Source organism: Aulonocara stuartgranti (genome assembly GCF_965226115.1).
Source record: "Aulonocara stuartgranti genome assembly, chromosome: 15".
Classification (NCBI taxonomy): Eukaryota; Metazoa; Chordata; class Actinopteri; order Cichliformes; family Cichlidae; genus Aulonocara; species Aulonocara stuartgranti.
In genome coordinates, this window is record NC_138951.1 from 3,216,251 (window position 1) to 3,231,976 (window position 15,726).

Here is a 15,726-nt window from a genome sequence, read left to right on the forward strand (position 1 = left end):
CCGCTGACCCTGCAAGGGTGGTGATGACGAGCTGAGGAGACAGCGGAGGGAGGCATCACTTTGTCGGGCAGGATGTGCGATGGGAACAAGGCGCGCGTCAGCGTCGCTGTCTGTTGGAGTACCTATAAATAAATCGGGCTTCTCTCCCTCTTTCTCTGCCACCGTCGAAGCAGACAGAGCGATCGATCGTTGGACGTCAGAGAATTAGTTTTCAATTTCCACTCAATGGAAGCGAATAACCTCTGACATTATGAAGAGCCCCAGCTGACCTGTGCGTAACTGTGAATGTCTGAAATTGTCATGATTAGATGCATAACAGGATATGATTACCGTGGGGAATTGGACAAAGTCGATAGGGATTCGATGCCAGCATCCGTTTGTTTATCCAGACAGATTGATCTGCGTTGGAAAATATGAGGCCAGACGAGGATGCAAGAAGCAGGAAACAAGTGGAAAGCCTATGTTGTAATGTGTTTAGACTTCTGGACTGAGAGAACCTTTCCAACTGACAGAAGCCTGTTAGTGTACTTGAAGAGCAGTTTGGGTGTCCCACTGCTTTTCTCTCCAAACTTGTTTTTAACAAGGTTCGGAGGGCCGGCCTTTCCATATGTTTTTATTTATTTGAGAGTTTTGTCCTTCTTTTAACACACAAATATTTTTATGTTTTACTTTGAAAACCTTGATTTTGAAAGTTTTGGTCTTTATTTTGAAATCAGAGAAAAGGGGACGCTGTATTCTGCTGTGGTGCTTTCACTTTTAGGCATGTGACTTTTTAAAAATTTTTATGTTGTTTTTCTGTCAGGATGGGACACTGAACCAAACTCCATCTTCCATAGGAAGAAAACTGTCCAGAAAACGGCGTGTAAACCAAATATTAACCTTGTAATTGCCGATTTAATTTACTGATGGTCAGATTCATTTCTCTCTTCACAAGTCCTGAAAGTTAATGCTTAGCAGAGAGGAAGACCTGCTGTTACTCTTAAACCGAGAACACAAAGCTTGTTTATTCAGTATTTTTATTGTGGTCAAGGTCCAAGGTGCACTTTACATCCATTCAACTGTCTACTTTCCACTGCATGCCCGCACAATGCTTCGTAAGGCCATGTTATTCATGTGATACACCAAAGTGCGTGAAATATTTATGCCACCCAAAACTCCCCGAGGCAAAAACCTCCTCTAGTAGTTTCTCTCTGCGCTGAAGCCGCGCTGAGCTGTTGGTGTTTGGTTTTGTTTCCAACTGACAAGCAGCAAATGATTAAAGAGCCGATCTCACCTGGTCAGTGTTTAAGCTGTCGACGCGCACGAGCCTTCCCTCTGGAGCTCGTTTGACAATTTTAACTTTCACGCTAGTCACTCGGCAGGGGTCGTCTCCCCTCGAGCGTAAAGCAACGCTGCACTGTTGTCACACGCGAAGACACACTTTCACATTTTCATGCACATGACAGAAAACAAAAAAACAAAACATGTTTCGCTTCTCTCCGCAGCACATTCTCCCACGTACACATGCACGGACTCGCGCACGGGGGAGTGCGTGGGGAGGTGAGGCGCTCTCGCTCCCTTGGAGTGGGTGCCATGTCTTGTCAGATGGGGTTAGCTCCCCGCCGGCTGATGAGCCAGTTGAGGCTTTGAAGACCTTCCAGGAGCCCGTGGTTTACGTGGTTGGGTTGCCAGGTTTTGCCATCCCCCTCATTAATGCAGCATGGTTGCCCACTTAACTTGTTCTTCTCTGTTCCCTTGGCCAGTTCACCCTGGCTATGACCGATTACTGTGCATCCAAGCAAAGGAACTAACTGGCCAAGTGCATGCCTGTATTTGTGGATTGCAGAATGCAGCACATGAAATGTTAGCTTGTTTTTATTGCAGTTTTTATAAACGTAATTGATAAATTAAAACTGTTCATCTAGAAAGGAAAGCCTGAAACCCTGTTTCTTTGGGTTCCTCAGCCACTCCGGGCTAAAATGTCACAGGAAAAAATAAATAAATCTCAAACATTTAATTTCTTCACTTTTGACACAAATGCACATCAGTAATCAAAAATTCTTTCTTGGACATAACTCTTATAGCTCAACTTTTCCATCTTCAATCTGACATTCCTGACCATTCTAACCAGTCTCCTTAGGGAAGGATTTTCCCAACTAATCTGCCTGAATTGAACATCTCGTTGAGCTGACAGTACACAGTACTACATTATGGAGCACAGAAAGGCTCTGCAGGCAAATGTCACTGAATACTTTTCCTTTTTGTTTCTTTGTTTGTTGAACACAGTTTCCTTTTCCATCATCTTGATGAACTGGCCAATGAATGTTTAATGAAAGTTTCATTTTTACGCAAGGGCGGAGGTTTGTTAGACTTGCAACATCAAGACAAAAAGAAAGCAACGCTGTGAAATGAATGTACCGTCTGTTTGTCATCTTTGCTATCTTAATGTTTGGAAGCCAAAAATGGAAAAAAGCTAATTTCACAATTTTTTTACATTTTCTTTTTTAATCAACAAATATAGCCACTGGTATCACTCTTAAAAATGCTTTATCAGTCATGCTGCACTCCTCGCCGTTCAAGTGCTACATGGAAAGTTGGAGGCAGCGAGACCCCATCGCAGAAAAGTGAGAGCATCAGTCACGACAGATACACCATTTATTAAGCCAGAAGATGCATTATGAGAAGAGACTGTGGTGAACGGGTGTGTAGCTTGGTATGGGCTAGCATTAATGGTGCCTTCACACCAAACCTGTTTTCGTCATGCTTGATTTCATACAAAGCCTATGTAATCAACTGAGTTGATGCAAATTTGCACCTGGCAACGCAAATGGAGGCTAATCTGTATTCACAGGTTAAAATTTAGCATCTTATTTTGTGCACACTGTTTAAGAGCAGCTGAAGGTGCTTGAAAAGCCACTTTTAATGTGGCATGTTATGCAAGCAATGCATTTCCAACAGTTACAACACCGTGACTGGAGGTGGTGACTGTACTTCACACACCTTATGGTGACGCACTCATGTAAGCTCCATCCTCACTGGGTTTAAGGGTAAGTTCAGCAATTAATGGGTTTTTACAAAAGCAATAAAGTGATGGAACAATAATTCAAGGAATTACTTTTGCAGCTACTTAGACAAACATTACATTTAAATGTTTACTGCTGCTCTGACTGCTGGCTGGAGGGAGTGGCGTCTCTCCATGTCTTTGATTCTCTTCTGCCTTTGCTCTTTTCCACCCCCTTTTTCAGCTTTTAAGGTGGACCTCTTTCAGATTCCCACCATGAATACGGCTCGTTCCAAACTGAGATTTTTAAAGTTGCCGGTTAATAAAGCTATTTTAGTATAACGATTTAAGCTTTATGTAACCAGTGGAACTGATTTGACCACTGACTCGGGTGTAAGTGTAGAAAAAAGCAGAAACAGTCCATACTGTTTCACTTTCTTCAACATCTTGAGGTAATTGACCCAACCTATTCCCGCCTTGAACACATGTGTATACACACACACACACACACACACACACACACACACACACACACGTATCACAGATAGGTTAAAAAAATCCCCTTTCTCGCTCGAACCCTCTCACTCATCCTTTCACCCTCCCACATGAGCTCACACTGTCAGCTTAGACACCCATACAGCCCACATGCATTCCCTGTCTTCAAAATGTTGTGCATAAGCACTCATACATGCTACACAGACACGCACGTCGCTGAGAGAATATACATGTCTCTGCACTAAAACACTGAGATACAGCTGTGAATAGGAGATGAAAGCCAGAGCCGAGCCAGGAATAATAAAAGCAGAGTGATTTCAATGCACTGCAGGCTTTCTAAACAGCCCTGGGATCTGACTTGAAAACATAAGGGGATTCCAAAGCCTGGTCCTTTTTAACCATACTGCTTTACCAAAGCTACTTTGATGTAACAAAGACCTCGGAGGCTGGTTTTTGTAACATTCCCGCCACTATCTGCCCAATGTCGATTGTAAATGTATATGTGTGGTCTAATTTTAAGACTCGTCAATATAATTGTTGAAACCCCCTCTTCTGCCGTGACCTCCGATAACATCAGGCGTACCTTTTTGTTCCACTCGGGGGTTTGAAACATATGCACCGAGGGTGTGACAGAGAAAAAGAACTAATAAAGAGATGGAAAAGCAGGCTACAGATTTAAGGAGGAGAATGATATTATACATACGCTATCCATCACAGTGACACTAATTCTGCCATTTCTTGTGGATGATACATTATCATTATGAGGTGATTCAGTGCAGGCTATATAAATCATCCTGGAAGGTAACAGTACTCAAACAGAAACTAAAGGAACTCTCTGGAGGTTTGGCCAGTTGTAGCGCGGCGGAGCACGGTTTTATGAGAGGGTTCACGTTTGTTTGTATTGTGAAATGCTGCAATGTTCCCACCTTGTCCTGCTAATCAGCAGTGTAACGTACAAAATCTCACACTTACTGAAAAGTCTTAAAACTCAGACTGTATATAAAAGATGCGCACACACACTAACATCACCCATTGGTTTGTGGACTTTTGCTATGAAGCCTAAAGTTGGCTGTTGCTAACTTGTTTTTGTTTGTTTTTATTTATTTGTTTCTAAACCAGATGTGCCACAATTGGGCAAAAGGTTTGGCGTAATTGTTAGCTAGCATTAGCTTTATTAGTTAGCTGCTTAGCTTAAGTTAAAATCACTTACTGACTGAAGTGGACAGCCAGCTTCTTAGATGTCTTCTGGTAGCGACCTGTTTAACTGTTGCTCAAAGTGGCCAAACAACTACCAATTTAAGCCTTAATATATCATTTAAATGGCCAGCATTGACCACCATACTGTTGTTGCAAAAGGAGAAAAATGCAACACCTTTTTTCTTAGAGTTTAAAAGTTTTACAAACTTGTATAAAAAGTTTATAAACTTGTTTATTTGTGCTGTAAAGTTGGTCTTTTAAACATAAGGAGTCTATGCTTGAGTGACTTGTATTTGGAGACGCTCTCAAACGGCTATTTGAAGAACTGCAGTTTTTGGCACGAGTGCACTGGCTGCAGGTTTCAGCCTCGGAGGTTCCAACATTTAAATTATTTTAAAGGTCTTTATTTTTTCATGGCGACAGAAGTCCATTCAACACTGAATAGACATTATGCATTAAATTTCATACTATGAAATGTTACAGTGCGTTACAGTTCATACTATAACACAGCGGTCCCCAACCCCCGGGCCTCGGACCGGTGCCGGTCCGTGAGTCGTTTGGTGCCGGGCCGCGAGAGTTGAGGCTCAGGTGTGAAATGTATGGTTTTCAGGGTTTTTATCGGTTTTCAGTGTTATTTTGTTATCGTTAACTCGGTTTTCCTGGGTCTTTTCACGTGTGTTATGAATAAATCGTCTTTTTTTTCAATACCGGTACTAGTTTTATTTTGTTGTATTTATCCGTGACACCTTAAAGGCCGGTCCGTGAAAATATTGTCGGACATAAACCGGTCCGTGGCGCAAAAAAGGTTGGGGACCGCTGCTATAACACATACACTGTCTTGTGCACACAGATATATACAGTCTCACATCAGCTCAGTTCAGCGGGTAAACATCAGTAGCACAGATATAAAAATAGCTCACGTAAAGGCCGGATTTTCCTCTCTCTGTCAGGGCCTCCGGCATTCTCATGCTGCATTGTTTACAGCCTAGTTGGAAATATTTCACTGCTTCACAGCATCTTCTACTCGCTTATTCACCTGTTTAAGATTGCATTCAGGCTGTGCATAAATAATAACAGCCTCTCCCATGATCCTGTTTTTGTTGGGCTGTGTGTGCATGAAAGAGCAGATGCACCGAGCTGGGGTTTGAAAGGCGGTTATTTTGGCTCTGCTGTGTGATCTCTGTATGATCTGTAGCGTTTCCTTGTGGACGAGTGATGCAGGGGAGAGGATGTGTTGCTGGAGGGGCTGCGGGGATGAAAGGATGAAGGAGTGGCAGGGGAGCCAGGGAGCAGTTTAATTGCCTGACCCTTCTCCCACCAGGATGACTCCGGAGCCGGGTGTTAAAGAGAGAGGGTGACGGCTGGATTCCACGAGCAGATCCCCGCAGCTCTGAGCGTGTGTGTGTGTGTGTGTGTGTGTGTGTGTGTGTGTGTGTGTGTGTGTTCTTGTGAATTTTCTCACAGCAGATCTGCACATATTTGAGAAAGACAACTTAATCATGCCGTGCGTGATGCTGAAGGGATGCACTTTGAGATTTAGCCTCCTATAACACATCAAAGGCTTGTGGGGAGGGATGGTGCTGTGTTATGTGAAGAAGCTGTTCATGCTCGCGTCTGTGGAACCCATCACTTAGGGCCAATTCTGTTTTTGTTTTGTTTTTCTAGTTAAAATGGAAAACTGCATCAATATTTACCTTCGACTGTACATCTTTACATCTTATTGTTATTTATTTGGTCTTAAGAAGATAAAAAATACGAGTTTGTTCGAACACTGATGGTTTAATCTTAATCCCTGTGAATAATCTCAACATACACAACAGTGGGGGAGAAAAGCAGCAGTTAACATCCATTTTCTGCCCCCCCCTCCCCTTTCAGAGTCTTCTTCGTTTGTTGTTTGCTGACTGAACGCTGAGGAACCTTCATCCTAATCAGCTTGAGATCTGGCTGCAGGTCAGGCAAGCAGATGAATACAGATTAGAGTGTCACAAGGCAGTAAGAGAGGATTACCAGATCTGGCCAGCGTCCCACTGTGGCCTCCTGTAGGTGTCCAGTCACTGGCTAACAAGTGTTGTCTGCACTGGCCCTTCTTAAAAAAAAAGTCATGGGGTTAGACCGATTGGACTTGGCTCTGTCTGCTTTCAAGTTGTGGGAAAAGATTGATGATCCCGTGGGTTTTAAAATAGGATATATTTCCCTTTCTTCATACTTGTTTCACATTATTACACAAAGAAAAATGATGCAAAAGAAGATAAAAGACAACAGTAGTTGAATGAAAGACAACGAGGGCTTTACCACTGCTGTTCTGGTAAAGTGCATTTAATACAGAGCACCAATTCTGACATGAGAACACTTACAGGCTCCAGATTCAGTTCTGAAAATGTTGTTCTGCATCTATAATGTAAGGTAGATTTAGGACACCAGTTAAGCATAAGCTTGACCAAAACTTCATGGATCTGCAGACAGCTGAGTGTGTATGCTGTCTGACGTGTTTATGCAAACAGCAGGAGGTTTCTAAAGTATGTCTGAAACTGATAGCATCTGTGGCTGTGTGCATGTAACTGCAAACCTGCTGAATCCAGGTTGGCGTTCGAGTGGGCTGATTTGTGAACAGTGGTGCCCCCTGCTTGCAAAGTGCTTGTCGACTTGCTTAAATGCGTGTTGGACTTGTGAGGGTCATTTAAGTCGAGGCAAACTAAGACGAGAGTTGCCAAACAGATGCGAGAAGCTTTGTTTCATTTGCGTGTGCGGCACCCTGCAGCTGTGAGTCCTCATGTGCATCTTGTTAAACCTCAACCCATCATTTTCATCAGCAGCTTCCCCGCCGTCGCCGCTCTCAGCCTCTCTGTAATTCCACTTAGAAAACAAAACAAAATAAAGCCGTGCGTGCGGTGTTGTGCTCCCGAGTAGCTACCAGAGCGCGGCTCCTGTGCGTAACTCGGCTTTGATCTCTCTCTGTAAATTAAACATGCCTTTTTAGATAACAGGCTCCCTGGCACCTGCAGAGTCAAACTGTACCTCCGCGCTTCACATCCGCTCCCGTCCCTGATTTGAACTCGGTAAAGTTGATTCAAGTCAGCACAGTGCCGCTTTATTGGGATCAACCTTGGTTGTGTAAACCTCTGTGGGATAATTAGGCTGCAGTTAGACTGTCAGATGTGCAGATTACAGACAGTTCTGTGACGAATCTCAAATATGACAGTTGACTCTCTTTCATACAGAGAACAGGAGAAATGTGCACCAAGTTGGGAAAGGAAAAAGCGGTCGAGTATGGGGTCAAAAAATGGGTCAGCGTGAACACTGTGCTTGACCTTTGACATCAGCTGCAAGAACTTATTTTGCAAAGCGACCAATAGGCTTGAATTTGAGGATGGAACCAATACTTGGATCAACTAAAATTACTAAAAAATTAAAATTAGGGATGAAATCTTTACTACTATTACAACAATTTTTTTAGCCGTCTAAAAGCTGATGCCATCTTTCTTTTTATGCCAATGTAAGTCACCAGATAAATACCTGATATAAGCCCATACCAACATTTGCATCCATAGTGCATAAATGTAAAAGGTGGGAGAATTTGTACCTTTTGTCTTTTGTTTGGGTGCCAATTTAATATTTTTAGATCTTTGAGTGTCAGAGCTAGCATATTAGCTAATATTAGCTAATATTATAATGCTCTTTCACAAGGATATGATGTGCATCTCAAACTGCACGGCAACCTTTGGAGCTCTCTGTGGTCCTTCTGCCTCAGTGGCCCTGCCTGCCCGTTTTCCGCTTGAGGTCTTTGAAATGCTAATCACTTCTCCTCTTCTCTTTTTTTTCCTCTTCATCTCTCCTCCAGATTCTTCCACCAACTACATCAGGCAGCTGGAGACGAAAGTGCGGATACTGGAAGACGATAACAATAAGCTCCTCTCACAGGTGAGGCTTGCACAAGGACACACACACACAGGCACATGTGCCATGCCGCAATTAGCCCACTTGAGTTTCCGTCTAAACTTATACCCTCGCTAAACTCCTCTTGTGCGAATTTTTAACTCATCCTCAACGCATGACAGGAAGCTGCGATGACATAAAATCGTTGCCTAATGCTTCTGTGAAGCTACCCCTTGCAACAGGCTCCCTGTTAGTTGGGGAATATGTTTATCCATGTTTAATTCATAGGGAGTCAGTAAGCTTCAGTAGCGTGCACTGATGTTAGCCCCCGAGGCGAACTGTGGGAGCGGAGCAGAGATGAGAGGAGGAAAAAGAAGGGGAAAGAGGCATTAAGTGACAGTGACAGAGTAAAGGATTTATCCCCAAAGCTGACCTTGCTCTGACTTCTCCCAAATTTGGAGGATGGAGGGCTCGGTGAGGGAGGGGGTGTGTGCAAAAACGGGGTGGGGTGTGTGTGGAATGCTGGTGTGGTTCACCAGAAGGTCACATGTCAGTCTGCGGAGGTGTGTTTACCCAGTCGAGCACAAACAGCAGATGACGAAATCGAAGCACACTAATCTGGTCACGTGAGGGGAAATCTGATTCATGAAGTGTTCGACTAATTATTGGCAAAAAAAAAAAACAGCTCAGGCTTTAAGTTTATAATTTGGCCTCTTTAATTTTATCGCATCATTTTATGGTGCGAGTCGGTTCGTTTAATGCAAATCAGGTTGCACAGAGACGAGGCTGAATTTCACACTATAATTTGAAGTCTTCTTTCCCACTTATATCCCACCAGATTCATGTGTAGGCAGAGTGTAGGCTGTTATCACTGACATGAAACCTAAACGATCCTCATAATTATCTCTTACGCGCTACAGTTAGGTGTTACACATTGTCTCGCAGCAGTCCAAGCATAGAATATGAACTCCCGTCTTATAGTTTTTGTTCACGTTGTTTTCTGCAGACGTGATGTTGGGATATGAATGCGTTCAAGTGCTGTGCAAAATGTGAAACTGTTGAGACTGATTTATTTATTTATTTTTAACAAATACATTACCTTAATTTTATGTGTTTAAATCCATCAGCAAAACAGTTGCTTCCATTGCTGTTCACGGCTCCTCACAGAGCGAAACAACATAATAAACCATTCCACCATTATGTTTTTCTCTCCCTAGGCTTATAGCCGCTATAGCTTATCGCAAATACAGACGAGAAAGGTAATCTTCTGTGATGTCTGTGTTTGTTGGCTCTTCTGCTGGCTGGTTGGTTCAGTCTGTTTGGCCCTTTCACTCTTTTTACTCGTTTGGTGGTGCGACTTTTCACATCTTTGAGCTTCTTGCTTTCTCTTCTGTAGAGGGCTGACACTATCAAAGCAGCAGCTGTACAAGGCAAGGTGACTCTTTGCAGTAATGTTTTATGTTGTGCCTTTCAGACAAGGAATCACCTCTGTGGTAATGTTTAAAGGGTAGGAATATGATGATTTGTTCCCTTGATGGGATTAAGTTATTATGACGCAACAGCCTGTAGTGTTTTTTAGCTTAGCATAAAGGCTAGACGCTAGCTAGACTGCGGCAAAGATCGGGACTGTGACATCATCCACTGGCTTCTGAAGAAACCATTTCCACTTTGGTTAAAAAAACAAATCTAATATGACGAGGAGGGGTGGGTCTGACCGTCAAACCACTTGCTCATCGGCTATGAATTTGTCAATATCAAATCGTTAGCTAATGAGCATACCGCAGATAATCCTCCAGTTTGAAACCTATTAGGACCAGGATTTATGAAATACACTTAATTTTCATGACCAAAAATGAGCGACTGAGCCCATAAACGCAGCTGGAAAGTATTTAAAAAAGTCAACTCAGAAATCCATTTTCACATAAATTACAGGACCTGAAATCATTTTGTTTTTAAGCAAAAACTACAGTGGAACTGAGAGGTCAAACGGACTGCAACTTAAGAAAACACCAGCAATAAGAAAAACGCTACAAAAGCACACAAAACACAACGGAAATATGAAAAAACTGATTTCCAAAAGCACAAGGGAAGTGTTTCTGGGGAGACAATAACCCGACGGACTATTTGCAGGAAACAAAATATGCCAATAATTTTGACGATAAACACTTAAAAGAAGTGGAGGATCTATTAGTTTTGTGAGAAAAGAAAAGATGAGAGGTAAGTGTGTTAGCTTAACTATTAGCCTAAAAATCCGTCATCAGTATTTTATGAATCATGAGATTAAAACACACTTACTTAGCATGTTTTGGTTCCTGTAACTGGTCCGTCGGGTTATTGTCTCGCCAGAAACACTTTGTGTGCTTTTGCAGCATTTTTCTTATTTCTTAAGTTGCAGTCCGTTTGGCCTCTCAGGGCCACCGTAAAAACACTTTTGATTTACCCACTGTCTGTGGTTCAAAGTGCTAACATAACAGTATTATTAACACTTAGAACTTCTAATTAACATAATATATCTCATGTTTTATACCATTAAAAAAAGTTAAACAACACATAACTTCTGTTGCTTATCAGTGGTCAAATCATGAGAGAGCGTGTTATCAGACTCAAACGAGCTTTGTCCCCATCACTCCCTCTCGTCCTGTAGTGCTAAACTAACCGGTTTCTGGTTGTGACTTCATATCATTGATACACACCTAATATTGATATTGATCTCCAACTTTTCGTAATACAGTAAAGTGCATTGACAAACATCACCACAGAAATGATTCACCTTGTGATTGTGCCGGTTTTCCGAGAACACGGGAAGTTAAATGCACCGCCTTGCAGGGTTGTGGCTTCTGTGTCCAGGGGTTTCCTTTCTGTGCTGCTAGCATGCTGTGCTAATGAATGAACACAGGTGGCCCTTGCTTGTACGTGGCCTTTCTTGGCAAGAAAGCTTTTATCTGTCCTTGGAACTGCTCCGCACAGTGTTTGGTACAAGGTAACTTAAGTGAATGAATGCTACATTGTGCTTTGGTGCATAAATGACACACGCATGTCCTAGCTTGTGTTGATGTCTGGAGGGCTGAATAATTAAAGATCCGGGGGGCAAGCCAGGTAGATTCAGGCATCTGTTATGCATGGCCGAAACCTTTGTGGGAGTGCAACTGAACAATGAAGGACTGTTAATCTGAAGCTGAAAAATATGAATCTGTAATCTCTGGTTGTTGTTACTAAACATGACTTTCCCACAGAGGTGATAACAGGAAAATATTGGGTGAAAATAAGAATTACTGAAGTTTACCATTCAGTTAGATTTCATGATATCCTACCTGATGACGTGTGTGCATATTAGCAGGTTCAATTGTTACAATGGATTATCTTCCCCAGTGGATTGTATTGCCTAACTTCCTGTGTTATGAAACCGGCCCAGCGAAACTTGTGTTCAGCTAGAGGAAACAATGGCCTCTTAGTGCAGGAATGCTGACCCTCCAGACCAGCTTGGCTGAGGTATTTTAACCATACTCAAGGGAGCGTGGAGGGAGTTAACAGCAGGATCCCACAGTGGATATTAACATTAACAAGGGCCTACGCAGCCCAGGTGTAAACACAATTAGAAAAACAGGTGTGTGCACTCAGATGCACACATTCAGACATGCTCAGACACGCGCATCCTCCTCAGGCTTTCTCCCACTAAGCTCTCCCATTTCTTCCAGCTGTTACTTGTCTCTAGTCGAGCTCGCACACGAACTCCGGACGATGTTGAGATAATCTGGTCCGGACGTTGTCGGAAGTTCACTCTTGGTAAATACTGTTTTGGTTTAGGTCAGGGTGAGTCAGGCATCTTGTAAACTTTGCATTTGGGAGCTTGCAACCCAAAGCACTTTTATCACCCAATGTCAGAAATTTGCGCCGTCGTTGAGAGAGGCTCAGACCTGTGGAGAAAATATCTTTTGTCAACTCACTACAGTGTGTGAAGCACTCATGCGCTCCTCCTCAATCCACACTGACACTTTGTCATGAAACTGACAAGTGTAAGCACGTAATGATCTGTATATCAGATGATGCTCCGTCCCCTGAGTCACTGCAATAAGCCCCAAACTCTCAAACACTTAATGTTATGGCTGTCAGGCTTTGCATTCATGGCATAATTAGGTAACAATAATGATGGAAGAGCGACGTATTTAAGTTTAAAGACCAGGTCATTGATTTCAGATGCAAAAATACTGAGGCTAAAGCTGCTTGTCCCAGATTAGCATCCATACTGCACCGGCATATGATGTACAGCCCAACTGTCTAACGGTGTAACTGTGATAAGGAAACGCCTCTTATTTCAGTCTAGCACGAGTTACTCTGATTTAACAGTTTCCATCCTGTATTTGATTAAATCACGGCTCTGGAGGAGCATCCCGCTGTCCTTCCTACCCTTTTGTCAAAGTGGCATCACCCCTGCCCCTCATAATTCAAACAGGAAACGATGCAAGACACCCACAGCATCTTCCCGTCAGCACCAAGAACATTGTGATGGATGGATAAGATGCAGGGCCCCTGAATTTTAGCCAGGAAGACTGCAGCGAGCCAACTGTCCTCAGCTGTCTGGCAAACAAATGGCTTTGCTGGTCTCAGCGGTCAAGGTCATGTCGGGGTGGGAAGTAAAGTTGGAGATGTGTGATGGTTAAATGAAAAGCTAGACTCAGGGAGAGGTCTGCATCGGTAACATAAAACTCTTTAGCAAGCCTTCTTATTCAGGTGATCAACTATGCGTTTATGTCACCCCTCTTGATTTTGACATTTAAGGTTACCAGACACAAAGCTTATAGAGATGTCAAAAAAGATGCACTATTGAGGGCATGAATATGGAAACTGAAAGGATAGATCAAGAAGCGCCAGGGGGAGGACTGGAAAAGGTTAGAGGAACATTACAAGGATACTGAGTTGGAGGAGAGAAGAGGAGCAGGAATATCAAAGGACGGGGAAGACGAGGGGAATGCTGATTGTGGCTTTGTGCGTGCGAGCGTGCACCTGAGTGCGTCTCACACACACACACACACACACACACACAACAAAGGCAGACAACACAGCACAATGTCCGGGCATTCATAGACACACACCCACAGCTCAACGGGTTATTTATAGCTGAGCGCTCCCAGGCATCACGTGTGTTCATGCACCGCGCCACGCACAGAGGGAACACTAGTGCGCGACACGAGAAATGTCACAAGAAACAGTGGTGTTTGCCGTGTCCCTGCCTGCAGAGCGAAGCTGGGCTGGTAACTGCCCCCCAGGAACCAGTGGTCTTTGGCTGCTAATGAGGACAAATTTTAGGCATGTTGCCCCTATGTAGTGAACCTCAATGAAGGCAAAACGGGATACTTCCGCACACGAGCAATGGCGTGAGAGTGATGAGGAAAAGTGCCTTGTATGGTGAGGGAGACACAGCCAAAGACTTTAATAAACCCCCTTGGATGGAAATACCAACGGGCAAAACCTGGGTAGTAACAAAGATGCTGGTAGTTGTGCGTCTAGTGACACAGATGCAAGAAGAGAAAATTGGTGTAAAATTGCTTCACAGGCAGTGTTTTCTCTGTTTATGTGCACAAAACTGGGCTAATCTCTATCAAATGTTGGTGATGGTACTTGCGAGTACCTCAGGATTTTGAGTATTTGAGTAAAAAGTGGCCGTTTTTATGTTAAAATATCTCTCATAGAGGCAAATACATTGATTTTTGTCAACATTGTCAGAATGAATATTAAAGTCAAATTAGTGCCAAAGTGAACAAACTGACAGGATTCCCTGTGTGTTTGCACTCTGTCTTGGATTATTAACTTTGATTTATTAGCATGCAGTGAAGCCACTCTTTGGGTAATTTTAGGTAAAACTCACATTGAAGTCTTATTTTTCTTTTCTTTTTTCCTTTGGTGTTTGTTTTGTGACCGTTTGTGTCCAGCAGTGTAACCCAGGTGACCTTCGTGCCCTGAGGAAGGGAATGACTCTGTACCACTCAGAGTCCCAGCTGTCCTCACTGCCCCAGCGCCAGGAAGCCATGCACATGGTCAGTAATGAGAAGACTGACACACACGCACACATACGCAAACACACAAATTTGGAGAAGGCTAACCACCTATACTAAGATTCACACTGACACGCTTAGATGAATACCCGCTCACACTAACCGCTAAGACAATAGTCACAGCAATCAGTCAGCGCTATGACACTGCTTATACAGATGTGGTTACATAAAGAGACAGGGCTTAATTGCACACAGACATGCACATGCTTAATTGTAGGGAGCGCTATGCCAGTGCCTCCACGGCAAAGTCAAGTCAGCTCTAATTCACTTTACTTCTCACACTCCAATTAAACCTCCACAGGCAACCTCGCTCTCGCTTACACGTGACAGGAAGAAGAAAAAAGAGAGAGGGAGAAGAAAAGGAATGAAAGGAAATGGGGCATAAGGGGGATGATCCAGACAGAGTCTTAGACAGAAGAGAAACTAAGGCAGAGACCAGGATAGAAATTTAGCATAGTCAGCACTCTTCCTCATATCCTGTCCCTGCTTTTTCTTCCTCCCTGGAGCTTGTTTGAACCAAATTCCACTATGAAAATAATAATCCTCTCCACTCCACCTCCACCCTTAACCCTGCCAATGTCTTCAGGAGGAGAGGATTGGCAATTAAGGAAGGTCAGAGTCGGGCTGTGCCGCTCCTCAGAAGACTAAATCTTCCTTGTGTTAAAAAAATATATATATTTTTTTGTTTTAATCACAGGGTCATTTTGCAGCACAGAGGTAAATTGTGAATTGTAGGTTCCCCATATTTACAGTGTAGTTTTATATGAAATAAGGTCAAACTTTTGATGTGCTATGAATAAGACATTTAACAGGCATGTGTTGTGAAAAAATATGCTGGATATAAAAATGTTGGATATATTTGATTAAATCATCATGTAACTATATTTTTGCTTTAGCATCATGAATTTGGTATTAAAATAGATTTTTATGTATTGTTAAATTAGAATTATTAGCAGCAGCGCCTTTTATTCATTGTTTCATTTATTCATCATTTCATTGTGTATTTAGTGGTGCGTCTTAAAAATTCAGTCCACACCAATTTTGGTGACTGTTAAATTATGTATGGGTGACGTACGCCGAACAAACGCAAGCGATGATTAAATGTACATAATATATCAGAAAAGAACATAT

The 15,726-nt window shown here is 42.8% G+C and overlaps 1 protein-coding gene across 5 annotated transcripts in view; it reads left to right on the top strand.

Annotated features, from left to right (window-relative positions):
• ccdc85cb (coiled-coil domain containing 85C, b) overlaps positions 1–15,726 on the top strand; it is a 49,651-nt gene that overhangs the window by 23,544 nt on the left and 10,381 nt on the right. Inside the window, exons 2-4 of one of the 5 annotated variants that reach the window (XM_082505767.1) lie at positions 8,511–8,590; positions 9,763–9,804; positions 14,473–14,577. In XM_082505767.1, coding sequence (XP_082361893.1) covers positions 8,511–8,590; positions 9,763–9,804; positions 14,473–14,577 — 227 coding nt within the window. The remainder of the gene's footprint in view (positions 1–8,510; positions 8,591–9,762; positions 9,805–14,472; positions 14,578–15,726) is intronic. The other 4 variants (XM_082505768.1, XM_082505769.1, XM_082505770.1 and 1 more) reach the window with 4 other exon arrangements.